Genomic DNA, 27,250 nt, shown 5'->3' with positions numbered 1-27,250 from the left:
GCAAAGGGACCTGGGGGTCCTTGTGCATGAGACGCAAAAACCCAGTCTGCAGGTGCAACAGGTGATCAAGAAGGCAAATGGGATGTTGGCCTATATCGCAAGGGGGATAGAATATAAAAGCAGAGATGTCTTGCTGCATCTGTACAGGGCATTGGTGAGGCCGCAGCTGGAATACTGTGTGCAGTATTGGTCCCCTTATTTCCGGAAGGATATATTGGCCTTGGAGGGAGTGCAGAGAAGGTTCACCAGGTTGATACCGGAGATGAGGGGTGTTGATTATGAGGAGAGACTGAGCAGATTGGGTTTGTACTCGTTCGAATTTAGAAGGCTGAGGGGGGATCTTATAGAGACCTATAAGATAATGAAGGGGCTGGATAGGGTAGAGGTGGAGAGATTCTTTCCACTTAGAAAGGAAGCTAGAACTAGAGGGCACAGCCTCAAAATAAAGGGGGGTCAGTTTAGGACAGAGTTGAGGAGGAACTTCTTCTCTCAGAGGGTGGCGAATCTCTGGAATTCTCTGCCCACCAAAGTGGTGGAGGCTTCCTCACTGAATATGTTTAAATCGCGGATAGATGGATTCCTGATCGGTAAGGGAATTAGGGGTTATGGGGATCAGGCGGGTAAGTGGAACTGATCCACTTCAGATCAGCCATGATCTTATTGAATGGCGGGGCAGGCTCGAGGGGCTAGATGGCCTACTCCTGCTCCTATTTCTTATGTTCCTAAGTGGCCGAGAACTGGACACAATACCTTAGCTGGGACTGAAGCAATGATTTATAAAAGGTTTAGGATAATCTTCTCCACTTTAATGTCTCCTCTCATGTCACCAAACCTTCTGCAACCTGCCCAACATCCATCCCAACATCAATAATGAGGTCTCCAGCCACTTTGGCCCTTTTCTCCGGATCTCTTTCCTTAATGTCCTTTCCCTCTTGACTTTAACCTCCCGGAAACCCGTCAAGTTAACTCGGTCCCTCTTTGCCCGTCAAACAATTTTCCTTTCTACGTCAAAGCAGCTCTACAAATCCAAGTTGTTCGCTGTCTTCTGATTCCTCTCCTGAGGTGATAAACTATTTGCCGTGTTTATAACTCACGAATGCGCCCATTGTAAAGCATTTGCTTTTCAGTCAGGTTGTCCGACAATAGGGCCGCACACCCTGAGGTGAGATGGTGCGTGAGGAAAACAGCCAGAATTCCTGCATTTTATGAATAATGCATTCCAGTCATCAAACAAAGCTAAAACAGTTGGGACCCTTTAGAGGAGTGTGGATTTAGGGGTGATCTGAACAAGATTATATAATCAACGGTTATTTTCAGGTTGACAGCTTGCTCCAACTAAAAAGGTTATAGATCCATAGACGTTTACAAAGGAGAACTTAACCTGTTGCATCTGCATTAGGTTTTTGGGGGCGGACAGAGAGAAAGGACATGTCTCCTTTTCTTCGTACTCTGCCACTTTTCTTTTGGCTCATGTCCAGCACTTGTTGCCCCCGTGATGCCTTGCCCGTACATTTCGGTTTGTTGTTTTCTTGTCTCCTGGGCCTTTTTCCTTTTTTTTCATTTTTATTAGTCCTGTTGGTTTTTTCTTGATGTGGAGATGCCGGCGTTCGACTGGGGTAAACACAGTAAGAAGTTTAACGACACCAGGTTAAAGTCCAACAGGTTTATTTGGTAGCAAAAGCCACACAAGCTTTCGGAGCCCCGAGCCCCTTCTTCAGGTGAGTGGGAATTCTGTTCACAAACAGGGCATATAAAGACACAGACTCAACTTACATGAATAATGGTTGGAATGCGAATACTTACAGCTAATCAAGTCTTTAAGATACAAACAACGTGAGTGGAGAGAGCATCAAGCCAGGCTAAAAAGATGTGTATTGTCTCCAGACAAGACAGCCAGTGAAACTCTGCAGGTCCAGGCAGGCTATGGGGATTACAAATAGTGTGACATGAACCCAATATCCCGGTTGAGGCCGTCCTCATGTGTGCGGAACTTGGCTATCAGTTTCTGATCAGCGACTCTGAAGGCCGCCTTGGAGAATTGCCGCGGTCACGGGCATTCGGCCTCTGATATTCGGGTAAGCGTTCTCCAAGGCGGCCTTCACGACACCGCAGAGTCGCTGAGCAGAGACTGATAGCCAAGTTCCGCACACACGAGGACAGCCTCAACCGGGATATTGGGTTCATGTCACACTATTTGTAACCCCCACAGTTGCCTGGACCTGCAGAGTTTCACTGGCTGTCTTGTCTGGAGACAATACACATCTTTTTAGCCTGTCTTGATGCTCTCTCCACTCACGTCGTTTGTATCTTAAAGACTTGATTAGTTGTAAGTATTCGCATTCCAACCATTATTCATGTAAATTGAGTTTGTATCTTTATAAGCTCTGTTTGTGAACAGAATTCCCACTCACCTGAAGAAGGGGCTTGGAGCTCCGAAAGCTTGTGTGGCTTTTGCTACCAAATAAACCTGTTGGACTTTAACCTGGTGTCGTTAAACTTCTTACGGTTTTTTCTTGTGCACGGTGGTGAGAAGAGGAAAACAGGGTGATGGTCTGGTTCCGCCGTATTTTAGGTGGTTGGGGGGAGGTGGCTGTTGAAGTGGTGTGTGTTAGGGGGAGGGAGCTGTTAGGTTGGGGGTTTATGCATTTCTGGGAGCTGGGGTGGAGACTACAGGCTCTTGGCCTGTAGTCTCTGGATGAAAACCATTTCTCCACAACTCCCCTCTAACCCTTCCTACGAAATTACTTTAAAATCGATTCTTCTTGTTTATTCACCTCTCTGCTGAGGGAAGTAGATCCTTTCTATCCACTCTACCTGAAACCGTTATAACTTTATACATTTCAATTAAATCTCCCCTCAGCCTCCTCCGTTCCAAAGATTACTCTGGCCGACCCAATCTTTCTGTATAACTCAAAATGAACAAATTAAACTTGGGTTAGACAGAGGACCAGAGGCCACAATTTTCATTTGAATGGGGCCAAGTTTTGATTAGTTATCGAGAATGGCTCTTTCTGCAGAGAATGATGGGACCTGTGAAACAGGATGTAGATGGTGATGGTGATAAAATGGGAAATGGTCAAGAGTTTCTAGTTTCTTGGTGTCCAGATCACCAACAACCTGTCCTGGTCTCTCCATGCGGATACTACAGTTAAGAAAGCCCATCAACACCTCTACTTTCTCAGGAGGCTAAGGAAATTCGGCATGTCCGCTACGATTCTCATCAACTTTTACAGATGCATTATAGGAAGCATTCTTTCTGGTTGTACCACAGCTTGGTACGGCTCCTGCTCTGAGCAAGACCGCAAGAAACTACAAGGGGTTGTGAACGTAGCCCAATCCATCACGCAAACCAACCTCCCATCCGTTGACTCGGTAAAACAGCCAGCATAATTAAGCATCCCCACGCACCCTCTTCCACCTTCTTCCGTTGGGAAAAAGATACAAATGTCTGAGAGCACGTACCAGCAAGAACAGCTTCTTCCCTGCTGCCATCAGGCTTTTGAATGGACCTATCATATATTAAGTTTGATTTTTCTCTACACCCTAGCCATGACAGTAACACTATATGCCGCACCCTCTCCTTTCCTTTTCCCCTATGTATTCTATGAACGGTATGCTTTGTATGAATAGCGCGCTAGAAACAATACTTTTCACCGTATCCCAATACACGTGACAATAATAAATCAAGTCAAATCAATTCGCAGAATTCCTTCAAGTGAGAGCTGGATCTGTTTGTGACTGGGTCGGAGAGCAGTTTGCACAAACTGTAGGTACCACACAGAATTATCAAACTCAGTGTGATTCTCCCGGACAAGGCCCAGTCGCTTAGACGGGTCAGAAAGGAAATTCCCATTTCGTGTGAAATCTGCCTGTTTCTAGTCTCAGTAAGGAGTCTAACAACACCAGGTTAAAGTCCAACAGGTTTATTTGGTAGCAAACGCCACTAGCTTTTGGAGCGTGCTGCTCCTTCGAAGGACTTTAACCTGATGTTGTTAAGACTCCTTACTGTGTTTACTCCAGTCCAACGCCGGCATCTCCACATCATGTTTCTAGTCTCCCCAGCCAAAGAAAATATCTCCTCTGTCAAATCCCTGCAGTATGATGATAAGATCCAATACCACCCCCCCCCGGAGAGGAAAATAAACACGAGGATAGGCGGAGGAACGGAAATACAACATGCAGCAAACTGAGAGCACTCACCTGAGCTCTGATATACGCTTTCCGGATCCTTAGCCCCAGCTTCTGTGCCAGTTCCTGTGTCAGTTTCACCACATTTTCATCCTAAATGCATAACGGGAAAACACATTGTTGCACCTTTCATCATTCTGCTCTGCAGGGATTGTCTATCGAGATTCCTGACGCTTTGGAAGCCGCCGGGTTTACGCCAGCAGAATGCCCAGCGGGGGTTACGTGGCGGGTTGCTGAGACATACAGACCTGCAATGTCCCAGAATCGACCCCTGGCTTGTGCTAAGTGAGCTGAGCAAGGCCTCTGACGAATGTGGAGGCAAAGCAGGGAAATGGAGTCGGGTCATCAGCCAAAGGGAGGAAACATTTACACACAGCCCGTGATCCAATGCAATGGCAGGACAGCCTTGAGGGCCAGACTGGCTGACTCCTACTCTGACCTTCTTCATTCACAATTCTAAAGTTTAAAGTTCATTTATTAGTCACAAGTAAGGCTTACATTAACACTGCAAAGAAGTTACTGTGAAATTCCCCTAGTCGCCACACTCCAGCGCCTGTTCGGGTCAATGCACCCTAACCAGCACGTCTTTCAGACTGTGGGAGGAAACTGGAGCACCCGGAGGAAACCCACGCAGACACGGGGAGAACGTGCAGACTCCGCACAGACAGTGACCCGAGCCGGGAATCGAACCCAGGTCCCTGGCGCAGTGAGGCAGAAGTGATCACTGTGCCACCGTGATGCGGTGCAGCAGCTCAACACTAGAACCGGGGGTGTGGGCGCTATCTGCATTTGCTGAATTTTCCCCCAGGGTGTATCTTCAAGAGAGATGGGGAGGGGACAAGGGGAAGACACGGTGGCACAGTGGTTAGCACTTCTTTGGAGTGTGGGAGGAAACCGGAGCACCCGGAGGAAACCCACACAGACACGGGGAGAACGTGCAGACTCCACACAGACTGTGACCCAAGGCCGGAATTGAACCCGGGTCCCTGGCGCTGTGAGGCAGCAGCGCTAACCACTGTGCCACCCGTCCGATGTTCAAATGTATCCTGAAAGATGCCCTATGATCATCTGGAGAAAAAGACTTCCTCAAAGACACTCACCATGACTTCCAGAAAAGATCAAGCTTTACTAATCTAACTATAATGAAGGAGTTACCAAGTTAATGGACAAAGACAACACACAGAAGTTGGCTCCCTGAATAATCAGTAAACATTTGATAAGGTACTTCAGAAGTGACTATTCTTCAAGATAACTTCACAATATTCTATCTGCCGCAGTGGAATGGGAATTGACGGAATGCTTGCAGGCAGCAAGTTGTTAATTGATTCGGAGCCACTCGGCATCCTCATAGAATCCCTAGTGCAGAAGGAGGCCATTCGGCCCATCAAGTCTGCACCAATAACAATCCCACCTCGGCCCATATGTACCCCGCTAATCCCTCTAACCTATGCATCCTGGGACACTAAGGGACAATTTAGCATGGCCAATCAACCTAACCCGCACATCTCCGGACCGTGGGAGGAAACCGGAGCACCCGGAGAAAACCCACGCAGACACGGGGAGAAGGTGCAGACACCACAGTGACCTAAGCCTGGAATCGAAATCGGGTCCCTGGAGCTGTGAGGCAGCAGTGCTAACCACTGTGCCAGTTGTAGCCTAATTGGATCGGAGTTGGGATCTTTGTTTAAGATTATTTATTAGTGTCACAAGTAGGCTTACATTAACACTGCAATGAAGTTACTGTGAAAATCCTCTATTCGCCACACTCTGGTACCTGTTCGGGTACACGGAGGGAGAATTTAGCACGTTCAATGCATCTAACCAGCACGTCTTTCAGACTGTGGGAGGAAACCGGAGCACCCGGAGGAAACCCACGCAGACACGGGGAGAACGTGCAAACTCCACACAGGCAGTGACCCATGCCGGGAATCGAACCCGGGTCCCTGACGCTGTGAGGCAGCAGTGCTAACCACTGTGCCACCGTGCCACAGTTCTTTGGCATTTAGTTCTTCACTATATGAATGACCTATATATGACCTAGAGAGGTCTATAAAATAATGAGGGGCACAGATCAGCTAGATAGTCAATATCTTTTCCCAAAGGTAGGGAAGCGTAAAACTAGAGGGCATAGGTTTAAGGTGAGAGGGGAGAGATACGTGTCCAGAGGGGCAATTTTTTCACACAGAGGGTGGTGAGAGTCTGGAACAAGCTGCCAGAGGTAGTAGTAGAGGCGGGTACAATTTTGTCTTTTAAAAAGCATTTAGACAGTTACATGAGTAAAATGGGTATAAAGGGGTATGGGCCAAATGCGGGCAATTGGGACTAGCTTAGGGGTTTTAAAAAAAAAGGTGGCATGGACAAGTTGGGCCGAAGGGCCTGTTTCCATGCTGTAAACCTCTATGACTCTATGACCTAGATGCAGATGTTGGAGCGTGATTGCCAATTGGCAGACAAGGCAAAACCGTGTGCAAGTATAGAACTGCAAATAATTCTCAAAGTGTTAATTCCAAAAGTGTAATGTTTTGCACATAGGCGGGTCTCGTACTAAACACTCATGCATCCTACAGGAAGCAGAACTGAAACCCCTATGATGAAAGAAAAAGTTCTGGACATTACAGTGGATCAGTCTCTAAAGGCTCATGACCATGTGTGGCACAGTGGTTAGCACTGCTGCCTCACAGCGCCAGGGACCCGGGTTCGATTCCCGGCTTGGGTCACTGTCTGTGTAGAGTTTGCACATTCTCCCCCTGTCTGCGTGGGTTTCCTCCGGGTGCTCCGATTTCCTCCCACAGTCTGAAAGACGTGCTGGTTAGGGCGCATTGGCCGTGTTAAATTCTCCCTCAGTGTACCCGAACAGGTGTCGGAGTGTGGCGATAGGCACAACTCCTGATCGCCATTTGCACAAATGATTTGGACTCGGGAATCAAAAGGTACAATAACAAAATTCGAAATTGTTGCCAAACTGTGGGGTAAGGATAGCACTGTGGAGGACGGTGTCAAAATATAAGATGACATCAAACTTGAAGAAAGGGTGTGTAATCTCTGCACAGAGTGCTGAGAATGGCACGGTAGCACAGTGGTTAGCACTGCTGCTTCACAGCTCCAGGGACCTGGGTTCGATTCCCGGCTTGAGTCGCTGTCTGTGTGGAGTTTGCACATTCTCCTCGTGTCTGCGTGGGTTTCCTCCGGGTGCTCCGGTTTCCTCCCACAGTCCAAAGATGTGCGGGTTAGGTTGATTGGCCATGCTAAAATTGCCCTTAGTGTCCTGGGATGCGTAGGTTAGAGGGATTAGCGGGTAAAATATGTAGGGATATGGGGGTAGGGCCTGGGTGGGATTGTGGTCGGTGCAGACTCGTGGGCCGAATGGCCTCTTTCTGTGCTGTAGGGTTTCTAAGATTTCTAAGAATGTGGAACTCACAGCCACAGGGAGTGGTGGAGGGAAATAGCACAGATACATTTAAGAAGGAGCTAAATAAACACAAGAGGGAAAGGAATAGATTGTTATGCTGATCGGAGAAGATGAAGAGGTTCACTTGGAGCACAGACCAGAAGGGATGAATGGCCTGATGCTGCCAATTCCGTTTTGTTTGAGCCAACTGGTGGCGTTGCCATGAAATAAGGAGGATTCCGGCACAATAGCTGGCTTGAAGCCAACTAAAAACCTGTGGTGCCGGCTGGTTATCAGTGAGGCGGAGTGCCTTGGGCTACAAGAAGTTATAGACGGAATGTCAGATGGGCAGATAAGTGGCAGATGGAATTTAACTCTGCAAAGTGTGAGGCGACCCACTTTGGAAGGAGTAATTTAACAAGGGAGTACTAAATGAGCGGCATGACACTAAAAAGTTCCATGCAACAAAGGGACCTTGGCATGTTAGTAACATGTTAGTAACATGCCCGCCCATCTCTGAAGGCGGACGGGCATGTTAGTACGGTGGTGAAAAAGGCATAAGTCTTTATCAATCAAGGCATAGATTACAAAAGCAGAGAGATCATGATGGAGCTGTGTAGAGCTTTGGTGAGGCTATAGTACTATAATACTGTGTGCAGTTCTGGTCGCCACATTATAGGAAGGATGTGATTGCACTGGAGAGGGTGCAGAGGAGATTCACCAGGATGCTGCCTGGGATGGAACATTTAGGTTATGGCGGAACTGTAGCACAGTGGTTAGCACTGCTGCCTCACAGCGCCAGGGACCCGGGTTCGATTCCCAGCTTGGATCACGGTCTGTGTGGAGTTTGCACATTCTCCCCGTGTCTGCGTGGGTTTCCTCCGGGTGCTCTGGTTTCCTCCCACATTCTGCTGAAAGAGGTGCTGGTTAGGGTGCATTGACCCGAACAAGTGCCAAAATGTGGCTACTAGGGGAATTTCAAAGTAACTTCATTGCAGTGTTAATGTAAGCCTTACTAGTGACTAATAAATAAACTTTACTTTAAGAGAGGTTGGGTACTCTTGGGTTGTTTTCTCTGGAGCAGAGAAGACTGAGGGGTGACCTGATCGAGGAGTACAAGATTATGAGAGACATGGACAGGGTGGATAAGGAGCAGCTGTTCCCCTTAGTTGAAAAATCAGTCAAGAGGGGACATAGGTCCAAAGTGAGGGGCAGGAGGTTTGGGGGGAGGTTCAAGGTGAGGGGCAGGAGGTTTGGGTTGACGAAGGAAGGGCCGTGGATGTCGTCAATATGGATTTCAGTAAGGCATTTGACAAAGTCCCACATGGCAGGTTGGTTAAGAAGGTTAAGGCTCATGGGATACAAGGAGAGGTGGCTAGATGGGTAGAAAACTGGCTTGGCCACAGGAAACAGAGGGTAGCAGTCGAAGGGTCTTTTTCCAGCTGGAGGTCTGTGACCAGTGGTGTTCCGCAGGGCTCTGTACTGGGACCTCTGCTATTTGTGATATATATATATAAATGATTTGGAAGAAGGTGTAACTGGTGTTATCAGCAAGTTTGCGGATGACACGAAGATGGCTGGACTTGCGGATAGCGATGAACATTGTCGGATAATACAGCAGGATATAGATAGGTTGGAAAATTGGGCGGAGAAATGGCAGATGGAATTTAATCCAGATAAATGCGAAGTGATGCATTTTGGAAGAACTAATGTAGGGGGGAGTTATACAATAAATGGCAGAGCCATCAAGAGTATAGAAACACAGAGGGACCTAGGTGTGCAAGTCCACAAATCCTTGAAGGTGGCAGCACAGGTGGAGAAGGTGGTGAAGAAGGCATATGGTATGCTTGCCTTTATAGGACGGGGTATAGAGTATAAAAGCTGGAGTCTGATGTTGCAGCTGTATAGAACGCTGGTTAGGCCACATTTGGAGTACTGCGTCCAGTTCTGGTCGCCGCACTACCAGAAGGACGTGGAGGCTTTAGAGAGAGTGCAGAGAAGGTTTACCAGGATGTTGCCTGGTATGGAGGGTTTTAGCTATGAGGGGAGATTGGGTAAACTGGGCTTGTTCTCCCTGGAAAGACGGAGAATGAGGGGAGACCTAATAGAGGTGTACAAAATTATGAAGGGTATAGATAGGGTGAACAGTGGGAAGCTTTTTCCTAGGTCGGAGGTGACGATCACGAGGGGTCACGGGCTTAAGGTGAGAGGGGCGAGGTATAACTCAGATATCAGAGGGACGTTTTTTACACAGAGGGTGGTGGGGGCCTGGAATGCGCTGCCAAGTAGGGTGGTGGAGGCAGACACGCTGGCATCGTTTAAGACTTACCTGGATAGTCACATGAGCAGTCTGGGAATGGAGGGATACAAACGAATGGTCCAGTTGGACCAAAGAGCGGCACAGGCTTGGAGGGCCGAAGGGCCTGTTTCCTGTGCTGTTCTTTGTTTTTTGGATGTGAGGAAAAACTTTTTACCCAGAGGGTGGTGAGGGTCTGGAATGCGCTGCCTGGGAGGGTGGTGGAGGCGGGATGCCTCACATCCTTTAAAAAGTATCTGGATGAGCACTTGGCATGTCGTAACATTCAAGACTATGGGCCAAGTGCTGGCTGATGGGATTAGGTGAGAGTGAGATGTTTCTAATGTGTCAGTGTAGACTCGATGGGCCAAAGGGCCTTTCCTGCAGTGTATGATTCTATGATTGAAATATCGTTCACTCTGCCAGTCAGCAGTGTCTGTCGCTGTCCGGTGAAGTGTTTGAAGGGAACAGATAAGCACAGTGCGATCTCACTCCAGGACTGTGTGGACAGGCGCGAACCCTTGGAAGATCAAGTGGACCCCCTTCCATGTCTCCTCCATTCCACTCATCCCCATCAATTTAAGGCATCTTGGATTTATATCTGGCGGGTTTCAACATGTCCTGGGGCTGATCGGTCAGGAGGTTTGCTGGGGAGAGGTTGAATGGCCTCCCCTTGTTCCTCGGTTCCACCATTCAATTAGGCCATGGCTAATCGAAATGCTTGAGTGAGATTTGGATCATGTTGTTCTCCAGTTGATCCTTCTTCTAGTCGTAATGATAGACCATTCATTTAAGATCGTCACCACAAAGGAGAGGTCAGGGTTTTTCCAGCCTTGGGTCACTGTCTGTGCGGAGTCTGCACGTTCTCCCCATGTCTGCGTGGGTTTCCTCCGGGTGCTCCGGTTTCCTCCCATAGTCAAAAAACATGCAGGTTCGGTGGATTGGCCATGCTAAATATGCAGGCTTGCGGGGGCGGGGGAGAGCTTTTGTAAGATGCTCTTTCATAAAGTCAGTGCTGACTCGATGGGCTGAATGGCCTCCTTCTGCACTATTGGGTTTTCTATGGGTTTTTTTCTGCTTTTTCATTTGGAATGCCCTCTGAAAATTGACTGTGGGAGGGAAGTTTGAAAAATGACTGGTGTGGGTGCTTGAAAAAGCAGGAGGTTAAAAGGGAGAAAGGATTTGAGGTGAGAATTAAGTGGATTATTTATTTATTTAGAAAACACAAAGTTCCAAAGCCAAGCAGTTTCTTCCAGTCCTGCTGTGTTGAGTGCGGATAGGCCTACGCTGAGTGTGTGAATTGGACATTCTTCTTGGACATAATCTCAGTGGTCGGTAAACTGATGGAGAAGATCCTGAAGGACAGGATATATGAGCATTCAGAGAGGTTTAGTATGCTCAAGAATACTCAGCATGGCTTTGTCAAGGGCAAATCGTGCCTTACGAGCCTGGTGGAGTTCTTCGAAAATGTGACTAAACACATTGACGAAGGGAAGGCAGTAGATGTGGTTTATATGGATTTTAGCAAGGCGTTCGATAAGGTCCCCCATGCAAGGCTTCTAGAAAAAGTGAGAGGGCATGGGATCCAAGGGGCTGCTGCCCGGTGGATCCAGAACTGGCTTGCCCAAAGGAGGCAGAGAGTGGGTATAGATGGGTCTTTTTCTAAATGGAGGTCGGTCACCAGTGGTGTGCCCCAGGGATCTGTTCTGGGACCCTTGCTGTTTGTCATTTTCATAAATGACCTGGATGAGGAAGCGGAGGGATGGGTTGGTAAGTTTGCCGACGACACGAAGGTTGGTGGGGTTGTGGATAGTCTGGAGGGATGTCAGAAGTTACAGAGGGACATAAATAGGATGCAAGACTGGGCGGACAAGTGGCAGATGGACTTCAACCCAGATAAATGCGTCGTGGTCCATTTTGGTAAGTCAAATGGGATGAAGGAGTACAATATAAAGGGAAAGACTCTTAGTACTGTAGAGGATCAGAAGGACCTTGAGGTCCGGGTCCATAGGATTCTGAAATCGGCCCCGCAGGTGGAGGAGGTGGTTAAGAAGGCGTATGGTGTGCTGGCCTTTATCAATCGAGGGATTGAGTTTAGGAGTCCGGGGATAATGATGCAGCTATATAAGACCCTCGTCAGACCCCACTTGGAGCACTGTGCTCAGTTCTGGTCGCCTCACTATAGGAAGGATGTGGAAAAGATTGAAAGGGTGCAGAGGAGATTTGCAAGGACGTTGTCTGGATTGAGTGGCATGCCTTATGAGGATAGGCTGAGGGAGCTCGGTCTTTTCTCCTTGGAGAGACGAAGGATGAGAGGAGACCTATTAGAGGTGTATAAGATGTTGAGAGGCATAGATCGGGTGGACTCTCAGAGGCTTGTTCCCAGGGTGGAAATGTCTGCTACGAGAGGACACAGATTTAGGGTACAGGGGAGATGTTAGGGGTAAGTTTTTCACACAGAGGGTGGTGGGCGAGTGGAATCGGCTGCCGTCAGTGGTGGTGGAGGCAAACTCAATAGGGTCTTTTAAGAGACTCCTGGATGAGTACATGGACCGTAATAGGATGGAGGGTTATAGGTAGGTCTAGAAGGTAGGGATGTGTTCGGCACAACTTGTGGGCCGAAGGTCCTGTTTGTGCTGTAGATTTTCTATGTTTCTATGATGTGGTGCTGTTTGCTCTCTCCCACAGGCACACGGGGGCTGGCACCAATGCCGCATCCATGGAGGTTGGCCAAGCAGGGGCCTTGGCAAGTCCTGAACCAGCTGAGCGTGGACCACTCTACCCTCAGACGGTTGAAACCAGGCAGTTGGTGGGTTGGGTTTGAGACCAGGTACTTGTTTGTCGTGTCCAATGATACCCATTCATTTGTCCAGGTGGAGAAAAGATGTGCTGTGTTGCCTTGTTCTGGGAGTGAGACTCTATGACCAGAATTTTCAGTGCCTGCCCGCCACAGGAATCGTAGTGGGCGGAGCGGGGGGGGGCGGTGGATCATGCAAATTCTGTTGACCTTGGGTGGGATTTTCTGATTTTGGGGAGAGCATGACTGGAAAATCCCGCCCTATGATTCTCAGAAGGAGAGAGTGCTGCTACACTGCCCAGGTGAATTTGGATCAGTTATCGGGAGGTAGGTGGGAGTGTGGGGTTGAGGTTACAATATGCATCTTATTGAATGGCGGAGCAGGCTCGAGGGGCTGAGTGGCCTTCTCCTGCTCCAAATTCGCATGTTTGTATATGTTTTGGTGTCAAGCTGGAGGCATGAAAGTCAAAAATGCAGTGCTCAGCAACGCATAGAACATTACAGCGCAGTACAGGCCCTTCGGCCCTCGATGTTGTGCCGACCAGTGAAACCAATCTATCGCCCATCTAACCTACACTATTCCAATATCATCCATATGTTTATCCAATGACCATTTAAATGCCCTTAATGTTGGCGAGTCCACTTGTGCTGCAGGCAGGGCATTCCACGCCCTTACTACTCTCTGAGTAAAGAACCTACCTCTGGCATCTGTCCTCTATCTATCACCCCTCAATTTAAAGCTATGTCCCCTCATGCTAGCCATCACCATCCGAGGACAAAGGCTCTCACTGTCCACCCTATCTAATCCTCTAATCATCTTGTATGCCTCTATTAAGTCACCTCTTAACCTTCTTCTCTCTAACGAAAACAGCCTCAAGTCCCTCAGCCTTTCCTCATAAGACCTTCCCACCATAACAGGCAACATCCTGGTAAATCTCCTCTTCACCCTTTCCAATGCTTCCACATCCTTCCTATAATGCGGCGACCAGAACTGTACGCAATACTCCAAGTGCGGCCACACCAGAGTTTTGTACAGTTGCAACATGACATCATGGCTCCGAAACTCAATCCCTCTACCAATAAAAGCTAACACACTGTACGCCTTCTTAACAACCCTATCAACCTGGGTGCCAACTTTCAGGGATCTATGCACATGGACACCGAGATCTCTCTGCTCAGCCACACTACCAAGTATCTTACCATTAGCCCAGTACTCTGTATTCTTGTTATCCTTCCAAAGTGAATCACCTCACACTTTTCCGCATTAAACTCCATTTGCCACCTCTCAGCCCAGCTCTGCAGCTTATCTATGTCCCTCTGTAACCTGCAAGACCTACTCACCTGGGGAACAGCAAAGGAGCACTTGGCAATGCATTCATAAGCTTCTTTATGTTTTCCCAGCTCGTTCAGCGCCTGTGTTTTCCGATAAAGTGCCCGGTAGTTATTTTCATTAAGCTTTAGCGTGCTCTCACAGTCTTCCAGAGCTTTCTCGTACACACCCTGCAACAAGAGTCAAAGTCAGCACTTCCATGGCCCAGATCCTTGTTCCTTCACACTCGGGGAGGGAAAGAGTCAGTTTTCATTGACCCTCCCGATTTTTTTGAAGGTGCCTGCTCTCTCTGAGGTGGGATCCTGCACATACCAACCCAATGTGGACGGAGAAAGAACGACTTGAACAATGAATTAACAACAATAATGACAATGGTGGCTTTAAAATGGCTATTCTGGCTGAGAGTGAAGCATGCTGGGAATTTTGGTCAACTTCTAGATTAAAACCAGATGCAGGTCGTAAAGAAGCTCTGGTCTGGGAGCTGTGATCTGAATCTCTGTGTGTTGGTCAGATAAAGGAAGTTGCTTAAATTTACTGAGACATCGTGGCTCCGATTTTTATGGCTGCTATGTATGGAACATGTAAAATGAACTAAGTGTCATGGCTTCGTTCACAAATAATTTCACTGAATGTTCGAGCCATGTGATCGATTTCTGGTGACACAATTGGCTGGATGACAGAGAATCTTCCGGAAGCAAGTGGAGAATTGTGGATAAAAGACATGTGAGTTCTTTGACAGCGACAACTCAGAAGAGACCAACCATCGCAACAAGACCTTGTACCCTGAAGGAGACTTCAGAGAAGAAGAAGATAAATTCTACAGCAAGGATATTTCTTGGCCAAGGTTTTCCTAACTTGGTAATATCTATGTTCAGTTAAATAACTGGAACTGAACATCAATTTTAATTAAAGTGCAGTTTAAGAGTTAAAGTTCAGGTGAAAGTTGGTGTTCAGTTTGAGTTAAAATTCAGTAAAGAGTTAATGAGTTGCAACGGTTTGTTGGTACTAGAAGTGTTCAATAAAGAAATAATTGAATTACTGTCCTTGTTTGTCTCATTAAACTGGAATGCGTGGAAAGTGTTTCAATTAAAGCTGTATAACACCGGCAATGCCTCAACCAATTAGTGCCTCTCGGCCTGCCCAGAAAGGCCAGCGGTTGGTCTTAGCCAATGGTGATTCAGAAAAGTAGTCCCCATCCCCTTACCAGCCTCCAGGTCCTAGCCAGAGTAAGAAGCCATGACCTTGCAATCGCTGTGAATCGCTGGTGCATGTCCAGCGGTTCCACTGTTGCAAAATCCACTTGGCGTACTGATAGAACCATAGAAAATTACAGCTCAGAAACAGGCCTTTTGGCCCTTCTTGTCTGTGCCGAACCATTTTATGCCTAGTCCCATTGACCTGCACTTGGACCATATCCCTCCACACCCCTCTCATCCATGAACCCGTCCAAGTTTTTCTTAAATGTTAAAAGTGACCCCGCATTTACCACTTTATCCGGCAGCTCATTCCACACTCCCACCACTCTCTGCGTGAAGAAGCCCCCCCTAATATTCCCTTTAAACTTTTCTCCTTTCACCCTTAACCCATGCCCTCTGGTTTTTTTCTCCCCTAGCCTCAGCGGAAAAAGCCTGCTTGCATTCACTCTATCTATACCCATCAAAATCTTATACACCTCTATCAAATCTCCCCTCAATCTTCTACGCTCCAGGGAATAAAGTCCCAACCTATTCAATCTCTCTCTGTAACTCAGCTTCTCAAGTCCCGGCAACATCCTTGTGAACCTTCTCTGCACTCTTTCAATCTTATTTACATCCTTCCTGTAACTAGGTGACCAAAACTGTACACAATACTCCAAATTCGGCCTCACCAATGCCTTATATAACCTTACCATAACACTCCAACTTTTATACTCGATACTCCAATTTATAAAGGCCAATGTACCAAAGGCACTCTTTACGACCCTATCCACCTGTGACGTCACTTTTAGGGAACTCTGAACCTGTATTCCCAGATCCCTCTGTTCAACTGCACTCTTCAGAGTCCTACCATTTACCCTGTACGTTCTTCTTTGGTTTGTCCTTCCAAAGTGCAATATCTCACACTTGTCTGCGTTAAATTCCATTTGCCATTTTTCAGCCCATTTTTCTAGTTGGTCCAAATCCCTCTGCAAGCTTTGAAAACCTTCCTCACTGTCCACTACACCTCCAATCTTTGTATCATCAGCAAACTTGCTGATCCAATTTACCACATTATCATCCAGATCATTGATATAGATGACAAACAACAATGGACCCAACACCGATCCCTGCGGCACACCACTAGTCACAGGCCTCCACTCAGAGAAGCAATCCTCCACAACCACTCTCTGACTTCTTCCATTGAGCCAGTGTCTTATCCAATTTACTACCTCTCCATGTAGGGGGACTAAATGAGGCTAACAGAAAACACATAATCATGGTCTGAGAACACTAACACAATACTGACTCAAGAGTGAATGATCTTAGACTATAGAAAGCACTGACAAGAGGCTGTCACTTAAAGACAGCTCTAACTGAATAGCAAGCATTTCCCATTTAAAACATGCAGAGTGGAACCTCGATTTTACGCGCCCCGATTTATCGCGAAATCGGATGTGACGCGATCGTGCGACGGACGCTTTTTTTTTGCTATTCCTGGTTTAGTGAATTAGCGCGACCCCGATTTAGCGCAACCCCGATAACACTCGCGATAACATTTTATGGACCCCAACCATCGCGTTAAAATGGGGCTACCAGAAGGATGTGGAGGCTTTAGAGAGAGTGCAGAGGAGGTTTACCAGGATGTTGCCTGGTATGGAGGGGCTTAGTTATGAGGAGAGATTGGGTAAACTGGGGTTGTTCTCCCTAGAAAGACGGAGGATGAGGGGCGACCTAATAGGGGTGTATAAAATTATGAAAGGCATAGATAGGGTGAACGGTGGGAAGCTTTTTCCCAGGTTGGTGGTTACGTTCATGAGGGGTCATAGGTTCAAGGTGAGGGGGGGAGGGAGGGGTGAGGGGGGGAGGGAGGGGTGAGGGGGGGAGGGAGGGGTGAGGGGGGGAGGGAGGGGTGAGGGGGGAGGGGGGGGGGAGGGGGGAGGGAGGGAGGGGGGAGGGAGGGGGGGGGGAGGGGGGAGGGGGGAGGGGGGAGGGGGGAGGGGGGAGGGAGGGGGGGGAGGGAGGGGGGGCGGGGAGGAGGTTTAACACGGATATCAGAAGGACATATTTTACACAGAGGGTGGTGGGGGCCTGGAATGCGCTGCCGGGCAAGGTGGTGGAGGCGGACACACTGGGAACGTTTAAGACTTATCTAGACAGCCACATGAACGGAGTGGGAATGGAGGGATACAAAAGAATGGTCTAGTTTGGACCAGGGAGCGGCGTGGGCTTGGAGGGCTGAAGGGCCTGTTCCTGTGCTGTATTGTTCTTTGGCTGCACTGTATTTTGAATTTATAAAATGGATGCAGTTTGCCTTTAGAATACATTTTGTGAAACTTCAGCCAACTGCAAGATACAGCAGTGCTTGATGGGATGAGGTAGTAGACAAGGCTTGCATTCCCAAAGACAATGGTTTCACTGAACGTGGCTCCTTTATCAGCAGTTATCGGGAACAAAATAACTACCAATACCAGTTTGATGAATAGAACTATACAGCTCCAAGCTGATAACACAGGTGCAAGGCGGACATAAGGATTTTCTCAGCGTCGGACAGTGTCACGTGGGCTTGAGTCTGTGGGAATCATTCTCCCATTTCACTGTCCAGCGTCCTGTGTTGCTGGGCAACACAGGAAGGTAACATCCGAAATAAGACCCCATGAGGTCAGGCTGTAAATAGTTATTGGCTGGAGTTGGTGACAGGGATGATTATTGACTGATTTGTGGGAAATATGATTTTGGAAATGTATAATTGCCCTCACGGAGGCATTGTATTTCAGACTGATATTGGACTGCCCACATTCTCTACCTGTAGTGCTGGGCCTCTTTATATAATTCTCCCATTCGATCGTTTGGTTCATAGAGTCGCGTCTTAAAATCAGAACACTGCGTTTCATGAGTCTCTGTATTTAGCAATACATAACCTCAAAGAAAACCCCTCCAAAATGTACGACCGGGGGAATTCAGCAACGGTGGGGTGCCTCTATGGCATCTCACAATAAATAATAATCCATCAGTGCAGTGGGATCAACATGCAAATGATTTTACAAATCCATCACTACAGTCCAGGCAGAAAGAAAAACTTTCATTTATGTAGCACCTTTCACAATCTCGGGAGCACTTTACAGCCAATGAAGAACTTCCAAAGTGTAGCCACTGATATAATATTTTTTTAAATGCAGCAGCCTCTGATTTGTGCACATCAAGCTCCCACAAACAGAAATAAGAGGGTGGCGCGGTGACACAGTGGTCAGCACTGCTGCCCCACAGCGCCAGGGACCCGGGTTCAGTTCCTGGCTTTGGGTGACTGTCTATGTGGAGTTTGCACATTCTCCCCGTGTCTGCGTGGGTTTCCTCCGGATGCTCTAGTTTCCCCCCACAGTCTAAAGATGTGCGGGTTAGGTGGATTGGCCTTGCTAAATTGCCGTTTAGTGTCCAAAAGATGCGTAGGTTAGGTGGATTGCACGGTGGCACAGTGGTTAGCACTGCTGCCGAACAGCGCCAGGGACCGGTGTTCGATTCCCGGCTCGGGCCACTGTCTGTGCAGAGTCTGCATGTTCTCCCCGTGTCTGCATGGGTTTTCTCGATGCTCCGCTTTCCCCCCCACAGTCCGAGAGACGTGCTGGTTAGGGTGCATCGGCCGTGCTAAATTCTCCCTCAGTGTACCCGAACAGGCGCCGGACTGTGGCAATAAGGGGATTTTCACAGTAACTTCATTGTAGTGTAAGCCTACTTGTGACAAATAAGAAGAAGAAAAATGCCCCTTAGTGTCCAAAAGATGTGTGGGTTAGGTGGATTAGCCATGGTAAATGCGCGGGGTTACAGTGATAGGGCGGGGAGGTGGGTCTGGGTAAGATGCTGTTTTGCAAGCCAGAATTTTATCGGCATGCCCGCCCCGATTCAGCTCGCAGAACGGAATTCTCCATTGGCCTCGGGCGGGATTTTATGAGCCTCACCCGAGCGAGATCGTAAAATACCGGCCGTAGAGTCAGTGCAGACTCAATGGGCCGAATGGCCTCCTTCTGCACTGTAGGAATTCTATAAGTCACCAGATAATCTGGTTTTAGTGCTGTTGGAGGAGAGGTAAGTACCAGCCAGGTGATCAGACTCGCAACAAGTATATACTGTTGCCCAAAAGCTACCAATAAATGAAAATAAAACCCTTGCTAACACTCACCATGCTGAAGTAGCAGGCGGCTCGATTAACATACAGCTTCTCAAGTAAACGCTGCGAGATTACCACCTCATCCGATTCAGCATACTGTGCCACGTTCAAGGCCTCTACGTACTGGACTAGCGCCAGTTTATAATCCTTCTCTCTGTACAGCCCATTCCCTTCTTCCAGCAAGTTTTTAATCAGCTGGTGGAGAAAAGCCTAAACACAGGGACAAAAGAATTAAAAATTATAAATTAAAACCAAACCCACCGTGATGGAACAGTACAAACCCACTGTCACAATCGCTGTAACTTCCCACTGTAACCTCATTCAGAATGTTCACTTCTGACTGCGCAGTGTCATCCGCCCCTTTTCCCTCCCTGCTGGCTCAGTTTATCAGGTGGTAGCCATGATGTGGCTGGCGTTGGACTTGGGTGGGCACAGTAAGAAGTCTCACAACACCAGGTTAAAGTCATAGAGTCATAGAGGTTTACAGCATGGAAACTGGCCCTTCGGCCCAACTTGTCCATGCCGCCCTTTTTCTTGAAACCCCTAAGCTAGTCCCAATTGCCCGCAATTGGCCCATATCCCTCTATAACCATCTTACCCATGTAACTGTCTAAACGCTTTTAAAAAGACAAAATTGTACCCGCCTCCACTACTACCTCTGGCAGCTTGTTCCAGACACTCACCACCCTCTGTGTGAAACAATTGCCCCTCTGGACCCTTTGGTATCTCTCCCCTCTCACCTTAAACCTATGCCCTCTATGTCACTTGACTCACCTGAGAAAGGAGCAGCGCTCCGAAAGCTCGTGATTCCAAATAAACCTGTTGGGACTTTAACCTGGTGTTGTGAGACTTCTTACCGTGCTCAGTTTTTAAGAGGATTGATCCACACTGAATCCCGAGCCAGACCAGGAACGTTTGGCGGCACGGTAGCACAGTGGTTAGCACTGCTGCTTCACAGCTCCAGGGTCCCGGGTTCGATTCCCGGCTCGGGTCACTGTCTGTGTGGAGTTTGCACATTCTCCTCGTGTCTGCGTGGGTTTCCTACGGGTGCTCCGGTTTCCTCCCACAGTCCAAAGATGTGCGGGTTAGGTTGATTGGCCAGGTTAAAAAGAATTGCCCCTTAGAGTCCTGAGATGCGTAGGTTAGAGGGATTAGCGGGTAAAATATGTGGGGGTAGGGCCTGGGTGGGCTTGTGGTCGGTGCAGACTCGATGGGCCGAATGGCCTCCTTCTGCACTGTAGGGTTTCTATGATTCTATGATTCTATGTTTATAGTTCAATACTGTCTGATTGGAGCTAGCTGGTCTGAAATGGGGTTCTAGAATTCATTTTGACCATTCAGGTATGTAAATAGGGGGATTGCTTTTCCAGTTACCCAGAATTGGGAATACACAAATGTGGATCTTCAGGCGAGGAGAGGGATTCATTCCCATTTCCCCAATCCATGGTTAAGAGCCCTTTCGACACGCGAGTGTATTTTAGCCAAATCTGCTGGTGATACAAGAGCTACTCGTACCTCATAATCATCTTGACTTCCTGGATAAGGCAAGGGAGATCTGGTAGGAAATAAGAGAAAATGAAAGGCTATTAGTGAGGTTTCTTGGCAATGGTGACTAATATAAAACAAGTCACATTTATATATAGAAACATAGAAAAACTACAGCACAAAACAGGCCCTTCGGCCCCACAAGTTGTGCCGAACATATTCCTACCTTCTAGGCCTACCTATAACCCTCCATCCTATTAAGTCCCATGTACTCATCCAGGAGTCTCTTAAAAGACCATATTGAGTTCGCCTCCACCACCACTGACGGCAGCCGATTCCACTCGCCCACCACCCTCTGTGTGAAAAACTTCCCCCTAACATTTCCCCTGTACCTACCCCCCAGCACTTTAAACCTGTGTCCTCTCGTAGCAGCCATTTCCACCCTGGGAAAAAGCCTCTGAGAGTCCACCCGATCTATGCCTCTCAACATCTTATATACCTCTATTAGGTCTCCTCTCATCCTACGTCTCTCCAAGGAGAAAAGACCGAGCTCCCTCAGCCTATCCTCATAAGAACATAAGAAATAGGAGCAGGAGTAGGCCATCTAGCCCCTCGAGCCTGCCCCGCCATTCAATAAGATCATGGCTGATCTGAAGTGGATCAGTTCCACTTACCCGCCTGATCCCTATAACCCCTAATTCCCTTACCCATCAGGAATCCATCTACCCGTGATTTAAACATATTCAACGAGGTAGCCTCCACCACTTCAGTGGGCAGAGAATTCCAGAGATTCACCACCCTCTGAGAGAAGAAGTTCCTCCTCAACTCTGTCCTAAACTGACCCCCCTTTATTTTGAGGCTGTGTCCTCTAGTTCTAGCTTCCTTTCTAAGTGGAAAGAATCTCTCCACCTCCACCCTATCCAGCCCCTTCATTATCTTATCGGGGCCACTCAATCCAGGCAACATCCTTGTAAATCTCCTCTGCACCCTTTCAATCTTTTCCACATCCTTCCTGTAATGAGGCGACCAGAACTGAACACAGTACTCCAAGTCTTATATAGCTGCATCATTATCCCCGGACTCCTAAACTCAATCCCTCGATTGATAAAGGCCAGCACATACAACAACAAGCACCACTTTAAAGTTTATTTATTAGTGTCACAAGTAGGCTTACATTAACACTGCAAAGTTACTGTGAAAATCCCCCAGTCGCCACAGTCCTGCGCCTGGATTCAAGTGTCAAAATAAGGGGTTTCCCACATTAGATAGAGATGAGGAGGAATTTCTTTTCAGTCTAAAATGGGTGACCCCATTTTTTTTTAAAAGTTAAAAGTTTATTTATTAGTCACAAGTAAAGCTTACATTAACACTGAAATGAAGTTACTGTGAAAATCCCCGAGTTGCCACACTCCGGCGCCTGTTCAGGTCAATGCACCTAATCAGTATGTCTTTCAGAGGAAACCAGAGCACCCGGAGGAAACCCACGCAGACACGGGGAGAACGTGCAGTCTCCGCACAGACAGTGACCCAAGCTGGGAATCGAACCCGGGTGCCTGGCGCTGTGAGGCAGCAGTGCTAACCACTGTGGCAGAGGATGGGCCACTGAATATATCCAAGGTTGAGTGATATTCAGATGCTTGAACTATAGGGGAGTCACGGGTTCTGGGGTAAGTGGAGTTCAGGGCTGTAAGGCTGCTGGATTAAAGGCTTCAGCAATGAAAATACAGCAAAGTGCCTTTTGGAGTAGGTAGGTGTACACCCACAGAGGGAGGCTGCTCTCACCAAATGGCAACGGGAAGGCATGGAGGTTCTCTCCCAGAACATTTTCTAATGTTAAAAAAACTATAATGACTTCAACGAGACTCATGAGGTTGTCCTGAGCTCCCTGATGGAGCTAATGATTGCCTGCCCAATCAGGGAGTCTCATCTGCGTATACATTGAGGAGTGTCAGGTCCACTGACATAGAATCCCTACAGTGCAGAAGGAGGCCATTCAGCCCATTAAATCTGCAACGACCACAATCCCACACAGGCCCTATCCCCGTAACCCCACATATTTACCCTGCTAATCCCCCTGACACTACGAGACAATCGAGCATGACCAATCCACCTAACCCGCACATCTTTGGACTGTGGGAGGAAACCCACGCAGACACGGGGAGAATGTGCAAACTCCACACAGACAATGACCTGAGGCTGGAATGGAACCCGGGTCCCTGGCGCTGTGAGGCAGCAGCGCTAACCACTGTGCCACAATGGATGAGGGAGGTTGTCTCTCTGGGAACCATATTTCAGCAAGAGTCAGCGTCTTCACGTAAAATAGACTGTGGACAATATGGGGACGAGGAAGATCTTCCCTCTGCTGCCAATAATGACTGAGACACTGTCAATAGGGTATTCACCCATCTTGGCATCACAATGGACTCAAATCCCATCCTCACCTGACCTCAACACACTCACCTCCAGCGGGGATACATGAGAAAGTGATCACCTTGCTTGATTATTCCCCCTTCACTAGCTAGTGGTAGTGAGGTCAATAAAGGGCCCGACAATAGGGTACAGCACGGTGGCACAGTGGTTAGCACTGCTGCCTCACATCGCCAGGGACCCGGGTTCAATTCTGGCCTTGGGTCACTGTCTGTGTGGAGTTTGCATGTTCGCCCCGTGTCTGCATGGGTTTCCTCCGGGTGCTCCAGTTTCCTCCCACAGCCCAAAGATGTGTGGGTTAGGTTGATTGGGCATGCTAGAATGGTCTAGTTTGGACCAAGGAGTGGCGCGGGCTTGGAGGGCCGAAGGGCCTGTTCCTGTGCTGTATTGTTCTTTGTTTGTTTGCCCCTAGTATCAGGGGATTAGCACAGTAAATATGTGGGGTTACGGGAAGAGGGAATAGGGCCTGGGTGGGATTGTGGTCGGTGCAGACTCGATGGGCCGAATGGCCTCCTTCTGCACTGTAGGGATTCTATGATTCTACTAATGCCCCGAATGAAATTAGTGAACTCAATATAGAGCAGGAATTTAAACTGGGATCTTTCATCGTGTACTGACCAGTTCTGCAGTGTTTTATCATCGAAGTGATTGCAAGAACTACAAGATAATCATAGAAAAGTAGCTTCCTGTGAAGGGAAGAGGGGAAGCTTGGTTCACTTACTGAATAAAATGCAGTCCCTTCTGAATCTCCTCCTTGCGTTTCTGCCTGCCCGGGGAGGTACTGGACATGTCCACGGCTGCTGATGATGGGATCACTCCCTGCCTGTAGAAAGAGGAACCGCTGTTATGCAAGTACCATGAAAAAATAAAAGACCCGCATTCAGATCCAGAATCCAGTTCGAGATGTTTCAAAGTGCTTCACATGCAGTGACTGAATACGACATCGCCATTTTGAAACAACAAGTACCACAAGGAGGCACTTATTTATTCGCTCACGGGATGTGGGTGTCACTCACAAGGCCAGCATTTATTCTCCATCCCTGCTTGCCCCTTGAGAAAGTGGTAGTGAGCTACGTTCTTGAACCACCTCAGTCCATATGGTGAAGGTACATCCACAGCGCTGTCAGGGAGCGGGTTTCACATTTTTAACCCATGATGGTATTGCGTGCGGGAGAGAACATTAATCTTTTTTTCTAACACCGCCATAGGCAGATGATCCGCAGTTGGACTTCTTCCTCACAAAGCACAGTGGTTAACACTGCTGCCTCACAGCGCCGGGGGACCCGGGTTCGATTCCCGGCTCGGGTCACTGCCTGTGTGGAGTCTGCACCTTCTCCCCGTGTCTGCGTGGGTTTCCTCCGGGTGCACCCGTTCCCTCTCTCAGTCCGAAAGACGTGCTGGTTAGGTGCATTGGCCATGCTAAATTGACCCTAGTGCCAGGGGGACTAGCTAGGGTAAATATGTGGGGAATAGGGCCTGGGTGGGATTGTAGTCGGTGCAGACTCGATGGGCCGAATGACCTCCTCCTGCGCTGTAGGGATTCTATGGTTCTATGATACCCGAACAGGCGCCGGAGTGTGGTGACTAGGGGATTTTCACAGTAACTTCATTGCAGTGTTAATGTAAGCCTTACCTTGTGACACTTAATAAAGAAACTTTAAAAACATCTCTGACTAATAAATTCTTGCTCTGCTACATTGGAATGGCAACTTACGGGGGTGAACTCAGAGAATCCTCTTAATCTGATTAACTGAGCCAATTCAACAAATACTAGATTTTGTTCTAAAGTAAGAAACCTATGGTCAGTCTGCAAGCGAAGAGAGAGAGAGAAGATGAGTCATAAACAGAAACAGCAATTGTACAATATACATACAGATGATGCAATGTGGAGTGTGGGTTTTAAATACCAGATTGGTGGGAGGTGAAATGTTCCACAATTTTGAAGTCTGCAGAGTGATGCGTTGTAACAATCTGAACAGTAAGAGTACACCCAAGTGCAAGTTGGAACTCTTAATTTGCAACCCAGGTGGGAATAAGAGATGGTTCTAAATTGTAGCGGATGATAGTGGGGGCAGCGCAGTGGTCAGCACTGCTGCCTCACAGCGCCAGGGACCCGGGTTCGATTCCCGGCCTTGGGTCTGTGTGGAGTCTGCACATTCTCCCCGTGTCGGCGTGGGTTTCCTCCGGGTGCTCTGGGAAAGACGCGCACGTCTTTCTGACTGTGGGGGGGAAACCGGAGCACCCGGGGGAAACCCACGCAGACACGGGGAGAACATGCAGACTCCGCACAGACAGTGACCCGAGGCCGGGAAGATGTAGCCATGGTGGAAGCAACGTGATTCTGATTGGCTAAAGGTGTGGCCCATGGTGTAAGTAACATGATTCTGATTGGCTAAGGTGCGGCCATGAAAGAAGTAACATGATTCTGATTGGCTAAAGGTGTGGCCCATGGTGTAAGTAACATGATTCTGATTGGCTAAGGTGCGGCCATGAAAGAAGTAACATGACTCAGGTTGGCTAAAGTGTGGCCATGGTGGAAGTGACAGGAACTATAGGCTCCCATCTTCTGCTGTGTCCTCCTTTTCTCTTCTAAAGTGCTTTCACAGAAGATGTTCCAATAAAAGCAGAATTCTAACCGCCTCATATCACTCTCTGCCACCAATGTTAACCTATTAATACAATTATTATGCGTTCAGAAGCAGTGTAATAATATCAGTGCTAACTTCACCTCTCTTGACTTCTCACTACCACTGACTCCATGACCCGAGGAAGCTTTCGTAACACTTTACAGCCAATGAAGTGTTTCTGGTGTGTAATCACTGCTGTGGTGTAGAAAACACGGCAGCCAATTTACACCCAGGAAGCTCGCACAGACAGCAAAGCTATAATGGGGAGGCGATGGCCTAGTGGTATCATCACTAATCCAGAAACTTAGCCAAGGGCCCAGGTTCGAATCCCACCACAGCAGATGGTGCAATTTGAATTCATTAAAAAATATCTGGAACTGAAGTTAAGTTTTACTTATTCGCGTCACAAGTAAGGCTTACATTAACAATGCAATGAAGTTATTGTGAAATTCCCCCTAGTCGCCACACTCCAGCGCCTGTTCGGGTTACACTGAGGGAGACTTTAGCATGGCCAATGCACCCTAACCAGCACGTCTTTCGGACTGTGGGAGGAAACCGGAGCACCCGAAGGAAACCCACACAGACACGGGGGGAATGTGAGACTTCATAAAGACAAAGTCACCCAAGTCAGGAATTGATCCCGGGTCCTCTGGCGCTGTGAGACAGCAGTGCTAACAACTGTGCCAGTACCACCCCATATATATATTGGAACAAGCTTAAATTTGTACATAAACTGTGTGTATGTTTAGTACTTCACATACTTAACTGTCTTAGTGTGGAGATGCCGGCGTTGGACTGGGGTGGGGACAGTAAGAGGTCTCACAACACCAGGTTAAAGTCCAACAGGTTCATTTGGATTCACGAGCTTTCGGAGCGCTGCTCCTTGACTCACACTTTAACCTGGTGTTGTGAGACTTCTTACTGTAACTGCCTTAAGAGTATTGTAGTCCTTTTGGTGTGTATTCATCTCTTCTTTAATTTAGTAAATAGTCTTTAATAGCTGTTACACATCTGGTTATTCTCACTTGGGGGATTTTCATGCAACTCCCCACGCCGCGCCAGAGACAAAACTATACATCACCAAGAACCTGTATTTCAAAAGAGAAAATGCTGGAATATCTCAGCAGGTCTGGCAGCATCAGTAAGGAGAGAAAAGAGCTGACGTTTCGAGTCTCTTTGGTCAAAAGTCACAACTGACTTTGACAAGGTACCGCATGGTAGGTTGTTGCATAAAGTTAAATCTCACAGGATCCAGGGTGAGGTATCTAAATGGATACAAAAATGGCTTCTTGACAGAAGCCAGAGGGTGGTTGTAGAGAATTGTTTTTCAAACTGGAGGCCTGTGACCAGCGGTGTGCCTCAGGGATCAGAGCTG

The 27,250-nt window shown here is 48.0% G+C and overlaps 1 protein-coding gene across 3 annotated transcripts in view; it reads right to left on the bottom strand.

Moving 5' to 3' along the window:
• Positions 1-27,250, bottom strand: part of zc3h7bb (zinc finger CCCH-type containing 7Bb) — a 107,561-nt gene that overhangs the window by 69,652 nt on the left and 10,659 nt on the right. For all 3 annotated transcript variants that reach the window (XM_078237598.1, XM_078237599.1, XM_078237597.1), the window contains exons 2-6: positions 23,970-24,071; positions 20,852-20,891; positions 19,349-19,546; positions 14,011-14,169; positions 4,201-4,281 (exon numbers count right to left, since the gene is read on the bottom strand). In XM_078237598.1, coding sequence (XP_078093724.1) covers positions 4,201-4,281; positions 14,011-14,169; positions 19,349-19,546; positions 20,852-20,891; positions 23,970-24,037 — 546 coding nt within the window. In that variant the 5' untranslated portion in view covers positions 24,038-24,071. The remainder of the gene's footprint in view (positions 1-4,200; positions 4,282-14,010; positions 14,170-19,348; positions 19,547-20,851; positions 20,892-23,969; positions 24,072-27,250) is intronic.

The sequence above is a fragment of the Mustelus asterias genome, chromosome 21, assembly GCF_964213995.1.
Source record: "Mustelus asterias chromosome 21, sMusAst1.hap1.1, whole genome shotgun sequence".
Taxonomy (NCBI): Eukaryota; Metazoa; Chordata; class Chondrichthyes; order Carcharhiniformes; family Triakidae; genus Mustelus; species Mustelus asterias.
The sequence above is the reverse complement of the archived record's forward strand: the minus strand, read 5'-3'. Positions and strand labels throughout refer to the sequence as shown.